The following is a 15,046-nucleotide window of genomic DNA, read 5'->3' as shown; positions in this document are numbered from 1 at the left end:
CCTGACCTTCAGATTTCTTAACAGTTTATAGAATGGGCATGATTCCTCAGGGAGCACCTAAGCAGGCAAGGATTTGGAAGTCCAGAAATCAGCTTAAGTGTCACTAAAAATCATTGTTTTCTGTTTTACAAAGACTAAGGGTAGATTCCAGAGCCTGCTGGCTGGAACTCATGGCATTAATGTATACCTAGCACAATGAGACCTCAATCTTTAATTATCAGTATGACCTACATGGTAAGAAACAGCTTCCCACAGAAGGCAAACTGCTTTGAAAGAAGATGTGACCCAAATTAAATATTGACTGCTTTAAACCAGTCTGAAAGGCCTAATGGTCATGGTACAACTCAAAAGTACTGAAAGATCTTAGTTCTTCAGTTAACTACGACTTGGCCTAAATGAATTTAAGCAAATCAAAACCATACAGTGAGACTTCAGACATTCCTAGAAATAAGCTGGAAATGGCCATCCCAGACCTACATCCCATGATAACCAGGAGGTCCTCAATATATTTAGAAGACAACCATTCAAATCACTAAAGTAGAGAAGAAAAAGCTTCCCAGCCAATGTCTGTATTATCTGGATCTAAATTTCAAACAGTTTACGAGGGGGAAATTCCCCTGGTTCCCCAGCACCTGCCATAAGTCTCTACAGATACTACAGATAAAGCTATTTAAACAGCAGTACAAATAAGATATCCTGTCACTCACGGTCTGATACCATAAATAACGGAAAAAAAATAGAGGGGATATGTAAAGAACCACCAAAAAGCCAAAAGAACCACCATCACCACAGCAATTCTGACTTCTTTACTAAAGCACATTGCAGTACAAGCACGTGCAAGCTCACATTTTGAAATTACAGTGTGAAACACCCTATTTTCAAATATTAAGATTAAACCTCCCTATAAGAGCCCATCTTGTGCATCCTCTAAAGGGTCTCTCAAATGTGGTATTACTCTTCCCAGCAGGTTACCTAATATTCTATTACATACATCAAAATGCTTCTCAGCTGATGCAGACTTCTGAGTAAAGGCTTCTGGAAGATCTCTCCTCTCACAAAAGGACACAATTCACACTGGGAAAATCTTCCTCCCTCTCCAACATTTAGCCTGTTTTTCCCTCAGTTTCATTGTAGCTTAACATCTACTCAAATGCAGAGAGCTGCAAACACTCAGTTGCAAAAGCAACGCCAAAGTCATCAAAACAGGACCAGGGGGCTGTCAAAATTTATTTCCCTGCAGCTCTGAGAAGCCTTTTTGTGTGGCTGGGGAGCGAATCACTAGTGCAGAGTGCTTCAATCCCCTTGGCAAAGGGGAGACAACACTGCTCCAGTGACTTCAGTGGAGACACAGCAATGTCTGAAGGATTCCAAGATTAGAGTGGTCAAGTCTCAAATGTATCTACCACCATTCTCTCCTCAGTATTTTAGTGCCTCCACAGAGGTGCAAGGTGAGGGGTAAATATTTCTCCCTCTGTAGAGTTACATGGAAAGAAACAGCTGTGGAGCCTTTTCTACCTCTACCAGTAACAACAAAATACAAAACCATGCTGCCAGGAATAGGGGGTAAAAAAAGCATTACAGTGATATGGGCCTGATTTGCAACATTTAACTGTAACTCACTTGTGAATTTAGAAGTTTAACTATATCCACAAAGTAAGTGAGATTAGTTTCAGTTTATTTTGTCACCCCTCTTCCCGCTAGCAACTTATCCCAAACTAAAGACATCCTCCTTTCTTCCTCCTCCAAAGCTTCCTCCAAAACTGACTTTGTTAGTCTGAAAAGACATACTCCTATAACACAGCATTAAGTTTTCAGTGTAAAATTTAGGTTAAGTTTGGAAAACTGAGGTAAAGTGCCTAGGGCAGACAAGTCAGCCCAGTAGGTACAATAGTATTAAAGTCTTAATCTGCAGATGTACAGACTACAGTTTCATCATCACCAGATGTATTTTTTTTTAATAAAGCAACATTTTGTCTACACTTTATTTTCTGCTTTGGAGAGACCTAGAGATGGACACCTAAAGCAAAATCTAGTGGTTCAGAGCACTAAGAGCTCCTACTGAAAATCATTTCCCATCAGGAGAGCTTTGTTCCCCAGTGCAGTCACCTGCACTTACAGACACACACAAACTAAGTACATGAGCAAAAGCTCCATGTCTCCTTTCTCCACTTCACACTGTGTTCTAGTACGTATTTTGACCCACCCTCTCAGAAGGACTCCTTTGGAAATGAGAAAGGTGAGGAAATGAGTTCAGTGCTCTGTTTAATCTCAGAGGACCTACAAATCATCTTCCTTCAAAAGATGAACCTGAAAAAGGGAAGGGTATCTTCACCCTCTCCTCTTCTGAGTACCTGAAATAAAGCCTTAGAAAATGGAACTTTAAAAACAATATTCAGGAGATGATAACAGGAATTAATTGAATGTAGAAACACTAGAACTACGTGGTGGACACTACCTTTTTATACACTTAGTAATGGGAAGGGCAGAAACTTTCCCAAGACTCTTCAGATCATCCACAACAACACTGGACTCTTTGGGGGGAATTAAACCTCACATTGTGGCCTTCCCCTTTAAATTAAAAAGCCCCCAAATATTCCATTGGAAAAACCTTGAATGATTACAAGCTCTTTAATATTCAAGGTAGAAACACTCTCTGGTCTCTGGGTTTTGCTACTGCTACACCTTTTGGCTTGGGAGCAAACTGAGCACCCATTTATAACCTCTTATCAGAAGAAACTAATTTTTTCCATTTGTGCAGAGAAAACAGGCTGTCCTTTCAGTCTCTGAAGGAATAAAGCACCCATTTTCACTGTAAGGACAGGTGACTTTTCAGGGAAATCAGGTTGCCAGTGCAAAAGACACATGGGCATGCAGTCCCACAATAAATTCTTTTTCTTTTGAGGCATTTCATCTGTAAGGTACAACTGAAACAAGGCAAATTTTCCCCAAAACTAGGGGTGGGAAGAAAAGTTTAACTGCCTCTTTCTCTTCCCTCATTTTTCTCTCTTAGCAACCTACCCTCCTATTTACCAAGAAATAACTCCTCCTTCACTTTCACAGAAGAGGTCAAGAGCTCTGGGCTTACAGACCAAACTCAGTCTTGGTGTTCTGTATGGACATCTATGGTTCTTCTTGAATTTTTCTGCCCTCTAGCTGTGTGATCTCACATACATTCTCTCAGGATCATATCACAATTTTAATGTGCTACTGATAAGCTTGTAAGATAAAAAGCACTTGAACACATGCCAAGATCTGTGCTTTCTCAGGAAAGTTTTTCAGATACATGTTCCAGCCCTGTGGATTCAGGGGATTTCAGGAGGTGCTTCAGTGCTTTCCATAATCAGGACTACACATAACTTTCTACCTTATAGACCCGTACAGTGGTTATTAAAGCCTCTCTCATTCTATATTCTTAAGAGGTTTGCACAGCAGCAAACGAAACAGAAGCAGCAAGCTCAGCTCCCATTTCTGCCACAGGTTCATTTTACAAGTTTTTCCTGGGCCTCAGTTTATGTCCCAGTCAACTACAGAAAATCTTACACTGCTCTGTCATAGATAATTTTTAAGTTGATTAGGCCTAAAAGTAGAAATATTTCTGGATATTGAATAATAATTTCCCAACTGGAACAACTGCTGAATGCCTTCTCCAGGCAACAGTTCTCCAGAATTAGTTTAGCATCCCTAACACCCTGCTTTCTCTCAGCAGGAAGGCACCTATCTGGTACAACTGTGCCTTTTCCCAGTCTGTCAGTATCCCCAGAGGTCTCCCAGCCAGCAGGGAGACAAGAGTGTGTGTTGAATGGTATTTTGATCCAGCTCTGCAAGCTGTGCCTGACAAGGCTCCCTGAGGAGCCAGTGGGGAAAGGCTGTATCCTCCAGAGGGCATATCAGAGCGATTTAGACATTTCTCTGACTCAGCTTCTGGAGAAGCTCCCTCCTCTCTATCCCCTGCTCAGAGGCCCAGATGGTGCTACGAAGTCTCAGCCCTGTGTCCAGGTGAGATGCACAATGCCAGGGATTCAGTGTTTCCTCCTCTTACTGACACAATCCAACTTTATTCAATTCAAACTACTAAGAAGCTGAAGAAATGGGAGACTGGTTAAAAGTGCATTACAGGAAATAATTTTGTAAATGTGTGTCTTTACAGTCATCTAATTATTTCAGCCGCCCACATCAGGATACTCTGACCAATCCCAACTGCATATGCTGCTGAGTATTTCTTATGGGAGTCTCAAAACTCACTAGTCACTTTTTGAAAAAGTGCCACAAATCAGAACATGCCCCAAGAATACAGTAATCAAACTCCTCCAGAAAAAAACACTGGTAATTAATCAACCACCTGTTCCTAAATGGGATGATTTCACTGCACAGATAGCTTGTTGCAACTGCTCCTAAGCAGCAAGCTGGGGAGCTGTTGAGGGGCAGGGGATACAGAAAAAAGGTAATTGTAAAAGTATGCTTTTGTATTAGAGAAGTGCTGTAACAGATCTCTTCTCTCTTCCTCTCCAGGTATGGTAGGAAGAGAGGGTTATCTGAGATTTTAACAGATGCTTCTAATGGTAGAACACAATGATTAAACACAATGTGAGCAAAGGTCAGAGCAGTAAATAAATGAACATTTTGTTTGTGTTTTTTAATCAATTTAGAAAACAGATTTCACAACACAAACACAGAGGTTAAAGCCAACTCCTCTTTACTCTCTTTTATGGAGGTAGTTGAAGCATTTCACCCTCTGCTTTTTTTTCAACTAGGCTTTCAGAAACACTGCCCACTCACACCACCCTCACATGCACAGAAGTGACCTGATGTGCCATTTAGGGACCGTTCCAAGGTGCAAGGCTGGGCAACCAGGGCAGCACAGGCAATAGGGGCATGGGCCCTGCCATGGGCAGAGCTGCTGACTCACTCCACAACCTTGGCCAACTCCCTTGCACTGAAAACAGAACTGCACCAGCAAACAGATGTTCTGGCTTAGCTTTGCTCCCCTGGGTGGACTGTCAAGGGCTTACCAGCAGAAAGGGCTCAGAGAGAAGGGCAGATTGAGACCTCTGTTACCAGGGCCCACCTTGCCAAACTGCTTGAAACCTAAAGGACTCCACTATCAAAGATCCCCCCAATTCTATTTCTGTGTCAGAAAAAGAAAAAAAGAGGAAGCAACATAGCTGTGACCAAGCTATTAATTTTGCCATCAACCCATGCAGCAGTCCTTCCAAATTGTTTTCAAAACTACCTTCTTTGGCTTATTTTCCTTTTTTCCTACTTGGTTCTTTTTTCTCCTTTCATTATCAACTTCCACCAGTATAAAATCACCTCCAGCCCCTCATTTTCCTTACCATGGCATGATTAACTCTGTCACATGCTACCCATTGTACTTGTGTTTGTGGTGTGGCAAAAGGAAGCTTTTAATTTCATATGTACATCCAGGCTGCCTCTCAAGGTGATCAGCATCAGGGGCAGCAAGCACTGGACCCACAGCGTGGGTCGGCAGATCCACTGGCAGGTAAAACAGGCAAAAAACACTTGAACTCACAGGTTTTGGGACAGTGGGCAAGGCAGGAAGGGTGGACATGAGGCAGAGAGAAGGTGCAGCACCATCTAAATCCAGTGCAGATGTTGGCAGTCCTAACAGACCATCTGTGGTATCAGACAGACCAGCAAGGACAGGATATCACAGCAGCCCTATGAGCCCTGCTTTGCCATTTTACCCAACCATAAGAAATACGGAGTATACATCTATTAAAGAAAACTACACATGCACAACTGGTTTACTTCTGATCTGGGAGTGTCAGCTGGAACTGCTGCTAACAGAATGCTTTGAGAACAGGCCATTTATTTGGATGGCTACACAAAGTTTCCTGTTTTCTAAATATGACTGGTTTTCTGTGCGCGCAAAATAAACCTCATGCATAAAGGAAAAAAAATCCAGAGAAACTTACAGCTGCAACAGGGACAGTGTGAGTATCAGTGGTCAGACTGCAACCAGCAGACCTATCAGTCTCACAAGCGGTGATAACAGAACCCTTCAGCAGTTGTTATAAATAACCAAAATAATGAAAGCAATGAGCGGGAGGCATAGTAAGCCTTTACTTATAAGGAGGGCTTGAAATAAGCCTTACAAAGAATCTGCCTGGATCACAGGCTTACCAGCCAAGCACGGGAATAATTTAAGGCAGGCCAGTATTCAGGAATTCCAGCTCAAGCACACTCCAAGGAGATGGTGATCATTTTTCTTTTCTCAAAGTACTTGCAGCACAGCACAGGGATGAGAGAGAAAATCAGTTTCTTTAAGTGTTACCAGGTGAATCCAGAACCAAGATGGAGTTAAAAAGCCACAGAGATGCCAGAGAATTCAGTGGGCCTGTGAAACAACATCTTAAAGATCCTTACAAAGTAACCCTAGAGATAATGATAAAACTAATCTTACCTTTAAAGTTGCCAATGAACAAGCCGGGCAGAATCTGTGAGAAAGAAATATAGTATCAAATATAGATATCTTGTGGTAAGACAATTTGACAAAGTTCGATTTGCATACAGGATGGAACATACTACTTTAGCAGACTATTGTCAAATGCAATCTAAAACATGCTGACAACATTTCATGCTTCTTTGCAACCTTCTCAAACTAAACAGCTCTAGGCACACTGTGCCTTGAGAGTGTTTGTTGGCAGCCAGGGGATGTTAATCGTGGGGACTCACATAATGGAGGCTCTCCAAGGACAGCAGATGTGGTTTACAAATATGAAGTGGGCCTCGCAAACACCCTTCCCCCTGCCTCCCCCAGCAGGGTACGAGTTACCCTCATGAAACTAATGATGAAACTTCACACAGCAAAGGTGATTTGCCTAAAGTTGCTAAGGAAGCTGGACAAAGCCCTGCAAAATGACATCCTTCGAGGCTTTTGAAGCTCAAAGCCATGCAAGTCAGGGCTGCAGCACTGTAGGGCTCCTGGAGGAAATCACTGCAATCAACAACTTGTGCGTTCACATAGAAAGGGAACTGCTGAAAGTCCATGAGTTGCATGTTTCTCTTCCAGATCTACCCACTCACCCCAACACTCCCAGAAGCCTGCACAGGTCTCAATTACAGGACATTCTTTAACTGGGGAGTTTCAAGGTCTGCCCAAGGACCAGCCTGTACAGTCTGAGGACACATGCACATACACAGAGGTAGATGACACTGTAGTGCTACCCCTCCCAGCCTCTCATAACCCTCCTAACTTGGGAACAGCAGTAGGGACATCAAAAGAAATCCACAGACACTGAACACATGTTTTCTGGCCAAGAATTTTGTTCTCTGCCACCTGAAGTCTCTGACCCACACTCACATCCTCTGAAGAGACCAGAACTGTGGTGATGAAACCATATGATCCATTTTTCTTCAGCGCATGCTGAGTGTACCACCAGTACAGATATGTCAGTGCTGACTTCCTAAAGCCTTGGCAACGGCCGACTGTCACCACAACAGCAGCAACAGTTTCTCAGGCACAGCTATTTAAAGGGAAAACTCCACCCATTCTGCTCGATCCGGCAGCTGCGAAGTTCCGAAAGTCATGAAGGACTTTTCATCGGGGATTATCACCACAGCCTCCGTTTCACTGCAGCCTTCCTGCTGAAAGGTGAACTAGCTCACCATGCAAAGGTTAGCAGGCCAGCAGAAGAGCCTGCAAAATAGCTTCTGACCTGCCTTACTCCAGCACTTTCATCCAATAAAAGCCTTGCGTTTGCTCTTATTTATCTCACCTTGCAGAAAACAGAAAGGCTGCAGCACTTCTTGTACTCCCTGCAGCTTCGGTTTGTGCAAACATTCCTCTCTCTAGGCTTTGCTGGGTGATCTCTGCCTGCTGTGTCACACCAGCTCTAAACATGGGGGGCAATTCGCCTGGTACTAAAATACAGCTCTTCCAGGACCCTTGCTGGAGCTTGTGGCTTGCAGACCTGGCCTTGCAAACTAAGGGCTGATTGACAACACTACCTGGTCATGAAAACAGTTCCTTAGCCTGGTACAAACAGGGACCTGTAAATTTTGCAAACATAAGCCCAGACAACTTTCTCCCCTTTCTTTCCCTCTTCATCTGTAGAAATTCAGCATTCTTACAAAGACAGCAAAAACGCCTAGGGCAGTTTTCAATGTCAGGGTATCGAGTAAGGAAAAGAACCTTTATAACATCCTGCTGTCCCTTTCCACACGCACAAGACTCATGGTTTCAAGGGGCAATTCAATAATTCAAGCACACTTGATGACTCTGCTAGAAGGAAACAGACACCCATAGCTGCTCCAGAGTCATTGCAAAAGAGGCCAAATTCTGCAAACAAAATCATGTTAGAAAGCAAAAGGGAGTCAAGTTATGAATGAATTTCACTGACCAGATCACCCCAGCGAGCTGCCTCGACTTAAACGTAACAAAGAAAAATGCCTTGCTGATATTTTTAAATAGCTGTCTGGTACTTCCTATCTGCAGCACAAACCTCCAATCACACCACCACTATAGCAGACTGTAGCATTTTAGACTCCAGGACATTATTTCTGCATCAAATGTGTGCACTCTCAGGAGAGGATAAAAGCTTAATTTCCAGTCACAGTCATTAAGCTTAGACATTAGAAATTAAAGGTGCTGAGAAACACTGGGGGGTTGAAGAAATGAGGTTTTGTGTTGGCAAAAGAGGAAAAATCCAGAAGTCTGCATTTATGCACCATGAAGCAACATTTTATGCTAGATAAGAAATGAGGACACCGTGCAACCAAAGGACAGATGTTACCCCTGTTGTCCTAGTCATTCTAGAAGCAAGAAACATTACTATGGGTGAAAGCTACCTGGAAAGAAGTGAATCTTCATGTCATGCTGACTAATACTTCAGCACTCGACTATGGCTGGGAACTTTCAGCTGTGTCATCTCACACTGCCTTCAATAACTGCAACTCTGGGCTGTGCAAAATGAAGGTCGATGGCTGCCAGGGGCGTGTGAGAGAGAACGGGTGGGAGTCAGAAGAGTAGAAAAATAAGGTAGTTGTTTTTGTAAACTTCTCAACCACTGCTTTATGAATAAAAACAGTAGCCTCTTTATACATCCGAAACATTGAGCAAATGACCACAGACTAAGTAACAGAAGAACGCACAGGGACAAGGACACCAACGCCTGTCTTCGTTTGCACCTCACACAAGAGCAGTTCAGGTCCTCCACCTTGCATGAAGGCAGAGCCCTGCCATAGCCAAACAGTTGCTCATGCTCCTCATCAGTCCTTGCTGATAACACACCTCTTCAGGAAAATGGCTTAACGAGCTACTTCACTGCTGTTTATACAAATGCTTATAATAAAGCATCTAACTCCTTGCTGCTTCTAGATGCTTTCATACTGATGGCTGATCCAGAGAAATTCCTGGGGCTTTGTCAGAGAAGGCCAGGCACTGTAAAAGGAGCAGACAAGCCTACCTTTGTCCAGCAGTATAGGCATGCATCAGGGAGGGGTACTGGTTGCTGACATGAACTGGCATTACTTCTCTGACTTCCATAAAAGTGACTAAATCAGCTCTAAGTAGCCACACTGCCTGAAATTTCTTATAAATCCACTCCTACAACGAACAGGGCTTATCTGCCCTTTTTGTAAAGATAGCACTCAAACCTCCTTACACGAAGAACCAGCAGTTAACTGTAACAGGAATGAACAACAACTAAAACCCAGGAAAAACTCTTCACTAAGCATATCCTGTTTGCAGATAATCAAATCTTGTCACCATCTCAGCTGCTAGACTTCAGCTCCTGGAAAACATCTTTGTAGTTTTTCAACCACAGATTTCAACTTGAACTTTGAATATAAGTCAAAGCTAGACATTAAACACAAAGACAAATTAGGCCTCCCAGACAATTTCCTAAGTCAGACCCTATTACTCATTCTGTACTTAAAAGATGTAAGAAAAAAAAAGTAAAGTACTGAAAATTAATACCAGCCAAGTCAAAGCACATTCACTAGCCAATTCTCCTTCTTTGAGCAGAATAAGAAGGATATGTGTAAAGCAATGTTTTCAGTTTAATTTAGCTAAAGTCAGAAGGCTGGGGTGGTCTTAAGGCAAAAAACTAAGCAGGGCTAATTTTACAGAGAAAACTAGTAACAAAAGACAAACACCACCAAAAAAGAATAACAGACTTCTAGCCCTAATGGCCACAGAAAGTCAAGTGATATGAAATACATCAATAACCAGAAGACAGAAAAATAAGGAGTGAACCATGCCACTGAGAAAGGTTCAGCATCCAAAAGCAGCCACACAGGCTGTAGCAGTCTCTGGAGCTCTTCCTTACCACACCCATTACAGGTCACCGTAAATCCTCTTCCCTTGGCATCAGTACAAAGAGATTCCTTAAATGAAATAATCCACCACTGAATAAGCTGATCATTTTCTCCTACCATCCATATATAGCATAACCACAAAGAACACATTTCAGTTGGAAACTAAGGCAATTTATATTGATTGACTACACTGGGTCAAGCAAATACCCCCCAACATTTATGCTGATGACCCCCTTGCCCCTCCAGCATTCTCTGACTCACAGGATCAAAAGGAACAGACAATCCAGGGGCACATTCTGAAGGTGGCAAATATCAGACCCACATGCAGGACCCCTACAAAAATAAACCCTGATGGCCAGTACCCAACATGGTTGCAGCCTCCTTAAAGGAGCCAGCTCCTCCCAAATGCTGAATGCCTCCTCCTCTTGGATACAGTCATAAAAAAGGGGAGAAAAATCCAAGTATTGTTGTGCTTGTCCTGAAAGCTCTGGTTGGTACATGACAGGGCAAAATTAACAGCATTAAAATGACCAAATTGGCCAGTCACAGATTGCCAATTCCTACCCACATGGTACCACAGCAAGACCTAATGCAGCTTCAAAGGGCTGAGAATTGTCCTTTTGATTTTGTTTTTTTTTCCTCCCTGGACTGCAACTTTAGCATCCCATACCCTGCCCCTCTAAATGTGTTGATAATTTCAAACATTCCCATAAAAATACTACAAACATACCAGAAGCCTAAAAGGAATCTCTCTAGCTGTGTTTCTTTCTAACTGGCCACTCCTAGATGACTCCAAGTAGTGGCTACATATCACATTATCCCCATACTTTGAAAGCAAAAATGGAGAAAAGGACCAAGACGAGGTTTTATCCCCTACTCCCACCTCAGACAGGTATTTCCTCTGCCTAAAGTTTCTATTTCAATGTCTCTACAGGATGCACAGGCTTCACCTTCCAGGTGGCACACTCAGGACTCTGGATATTCACCAATCTGACTTCCAGGGGCAAGGATGTCAGACCTGGACAACACTATTTCCAGCTGTTCTCCTCCGCTTTGTCGCAGGCCACGCACACAGCAAAGCTACTCCCAAAGCACTCAAAGCAGGATGTAAGACTGAAGAGATGACTCAACTCCTGTTCCTCATAGCAAGCTATATATAAAAGGCCAGCTACCACCACACTTTCAAACCTGGGTTTAATACAGAGGTGGAAACACTGACAAAAATCACAGTCGTGCCTTGATAACCACCATGCCATACCAGGGGAATCGGTGCGCACAATAAGCCCCCACTGCCAAAGAGGCCAACACCCTTTCCAAAACAGATTCATCTTCCTTCCTCGCTGCGATCCCCACTGGGGCCGAGCGCTTGCAGCGACAGTCCCTCCGCAGGGGCAGCTCTGCGCCCCGGGAGCGCAGTCAGCGATGGCGAAGCCACCCGACCGAGCCCAGTGCCGGGGGTGCCGGCGGTGCCGGCTCTGCCTCGGCCCCCCCGGGGCAGGGGGACACAGAGGGGATGCTGCGGTTCGGCTCGGGGGGGTACGGGGCCGGCAGCGCCCGCCGGGAACTCCCTTGGCCGGGGCGGGGAAGCCCGGGCGGCACCACCGAAACCGGGGCCGCGCTGCGCTGGGAGGAGGCGGCCGCTCCCTTCCCTCCGCCCCCGCCCCGAACCGGGGCACCCCCGAGGCGGACGGGAAAAGCCCCCGCTGCCCCAGCCTTTGTTCCGGGAGCGGATGCCCGGCGCGCAGGGGCCAGACAAAGGCGGGGGTGCCGCGGCATCCCGCAGGGACCGCGCACATGCACCGCGCTCGGCACCGCCGCCTCACCTTGTTCATCCCATTCCCCATGGCTTAAGCGACCCGCGCCGGGAGGAGCCGTGGGCGGCGGCTGCTGCTGCCGGCGGCGGGTCGGCGTGCATGGGACAGTGCTTGCCGGGGCGGGGGGGCTGACGGGGGTGAGCTAATCGCTAATTAAGGGCGGTCGGCTACTCGCCGCTGTCGGACACGGCGAGGCGCATCCCTGTCGCCCCGGTCTGGGCTGCCTCCCTCCCTGCTGGAAGCCGGGCGGCTGGGGGCGGGTTTCCGCTCGGCCGCCCCCGGGAGCGGCAGGAGCCGCGGGGCCACCTCGCCGGGAACCACCTCCCGCCGCCGCCACCGCCCCCACGGCCCCCGCGGGCCACCCTGGGGCTTGTAGTCCGCGCCGCCGCGCCGCCCGCCCGCCGTCCGCCCCGCCGGACTACGAGTCCCAGCGGCCCCCGCGCCGCGGACCTGCCCCACCTGCCATGGCCACGGCACCCGGCGGGCGGTCCGGCAGCGATGGATGAGCGGCAGGGTCGGCATCGGCATCATCATCATCATCACCATCACCATCATCATCATCGGCCCCCGCAGCACCAGTTTCCACCATGGTCTCCCCGCCGCCGGTGCGCCCAGAGAGGGCAGGGCTGCAGTGCGGGAGCCGGCAGGTGTTGCGCGCCCGCTCGCCCCCCTCTGCCAACCCCGCAACCTGTGTTTCGGCCTCGAGTGGGCCCTGGCAGGAGGCACCAGGTCTTGGGCGCCAGGGCTGCCTGTCACAGCCTCCCGTTTGTCAGTCCGCTCCGCTCCGCTCCGGCGTGGCGGTGCCCACGCGCAGGGTGGAGGAGGGATGAGGGATGCGGGATGCAGGATGCAGGATGCAGGATGCGGGATGAAGGATGCGGAATGCAGGCGTGCGAGGGTCGGGCGGCACCGGGAGCAGAGCCTCGCACAGCGGCCTGTGCCCTGGCATGGCACGCTGCAGGCAAGGTGGTTCGGCAGGTACACAAAGGACATTGGTGTCCTAACTGAGACAAACGGAGATAGTTTGAAGCAAACATAGCAGGATCATACTGGTTGACAGCTCTGGACGTTTCCTGGTCCAAGAAGGAAAAGATGGTCATTGCTGAGCCTTGGCAGGCATGGTTTCAAAACCACCCTCAGTACTTCCACCCTATGCTTTGCTCCCTAATGCACAGTTAAACATGAGGTATTAGAGCCACATCCCTCTAGCCAAGGGGATGTGTTTTGGGGACATGTGGTGATGGAGGACTGGGTAGTTAGTGAAGGAAATTTTCTCCCAAGAGTTAATGTGATAGGGGATACAGGCAAGGACCTAAAGGATACACACAGTTCAAATAAGCAGGGACAGGTTACCACTACATAAGGTCTCCTATTAACCACTGGAGTAACACTGCCAAAAAAAAACTTGTTTTTTTCTTAGTGGCTCAAATGCAAAACAGAGAAGGATGCTGCTGTGTGAGCACCATCAGCTTCCCTGTGCATTTATACATGCATCAGTGTGAGATGCCTATAAAAAGTGGTCCCAAGATGACATTTTTTGGGCATGCCTTGGTAGGTCCTGCAGGTCAGGGCCATCTGCAGCTCAAAGTAGGCAGTGGAAGGGTGAAAGATGGAAAGCATGGTAAAGCCAACAAGCAGCAAAGCCAGGTATGAACTCTCCAAAAGACAGATTGATGATGGAGGATTCTTACCTAGTGACTAGTTACCTGTGCAAACAAACTCTAAGGGAGCAATTTCACAACCTCCAGTTGCAGTCAAACATCAGCTGTTGCCAAAGAGGTGCTCACATGTCATCACACTACCCTCGCCAGCACCTGTTTCCCTTTGTTTAAGCAACCCTTGAAACCTGTGTGATCCAAGACTGAATTTTCTCAGAGAAGAAACCCTGCAGAAAGGTGGGGAATGATGACTCACTCGCCATGGAGTCAGACCATTGAATACAGAGACAAAGACCAGGACCAGCCACCTCAGCAGTGGCTTGTCACTGGATTGTCATGTCTTCAGAAACTGGTGCTATTCCCACAGAATCCAGTGACACTCTTGAAAGACAACAGAGATTAAGCCATCAGTTTAAGTGCCTAGAATGATAGAAAACTCTTGCCATGAAACAGCCATGTCATCACCACAGATACTTAAATTTCACAGGAACCCTAGGGAGGCATTGATTTTGCACTTAAAGCTTTCCTGAACCTCTCCCTCCCTGAGGCTCCACAAAGTTTCCAGGGCTATATCATGTCATCATCACCCTCAGAAACATCAGAGCAGTCTCTCTGTAAGGCAGGAAGGATAGCCACTTGACTTGATATACTGCACTTCTCTCCACCCTTCCCCCTCCACGCTGCTGAAGTGAGCTTTATTACAGATACTGGCTTTAATATTTCATTGGTAAAGCTGTCCAGAATGTAATTTACTTTATTCTCATGCCACACAAAATATGACAGAGGTCCAAACAGTATGAATCATGGCTTGCCATAATAGCTACTAAACACATTGTATCCCCAAAGTGAAAGTTGTCAGCAACACTGGCAAGAAGGATAAAAAGTAAGTAATATCCTTAATAACTGCAGGGATCTGTGTTGTGCTAAGAGGTCCATGAGTCTTGACTCATCAATTAATTTCCCCATAACTCAGTACTATCTGTAAACTGCAAATAACAATATTTCTGACCTTTTCATAGTGTGCTGAAAAGTACCATGCATGGGAAATTCATGTGAAATTTTTATATTATGTAAAACAGATGGAATACAAGTATATCTAACTTAGTATCTGACATTTTTGTGAATAGGAAGTGTTACACATCCTTATGGGAATTGTGATCCTCTGTTTTAAATTCAGGATGCCAACTTCAGCCCGCAGACCTTTCCCATGTTAGACTTTTATTGCATGCATGCAACATTTTACAGTGAAAGAGCAAAGATTAGAGTGGAAGTGTGTAACATACCAAGATTAAA

At 46.0% G+C, this 15,046-nt stretch overlaps 1 protein-coding gene across 2 annotated transcripts in view; it reads right to left on the bottom strand.

Annotated features, from left to right (window-relative positions):
- The window catches only part of DUSP22 (dual specificity phosphatase 22), a 44,252-nt gene extending 31,509 nt beyond the window's left edge, over positions 1 to 12,743 (bottom strand). Inside the window, exons 1-2 of one of the 2 annotated variants that reach the window (XM_071553340.1) lie at positions 12,555 to 12,743; positions 6,425 to 6,458 (exon numbers count right to left, since the gene is read on the bottom strand). In XM_071553340.1, coding sequence (XP_071409441.1) covers positions 6,425 to 6,458; positions 12,555 to 12,656 — 136 coding nt within the window. In that variant the 5' untranslated portion in view covers positions 12,657 to 12,743. Of the gene's footprint in view, positions 1 to 6,424; positions 6,459 to 12,104; positions 12,412 to 12,554 lie in introns of those variants that run through there. The other variant, XM_071553341.1, reaches the window with a different exon arrangement.
- Positions 12,744 to 15,046: the final 2,303 nt, after the last annotated feature.

This window comes from Pithys albifrons, chromosome 4 (assembly GCF_047495875.1).
Source record: "Pithys albifrons albifrons isolate INPA30051 chromosome 4, PitAlb_v1, whole genome shotgun sequence".
Lineage (NCBI taxonomy): Eukaryota > Metazoa > Chordata > Aves > Passeriformes > Thamnophilidae > Pithys > Pithys albifrons.
The sequence above is the reverse complement of the archived record's forward strand: the minus strand, read 5'-3'. Positions and strand labels throughout refer to the sequence as shown.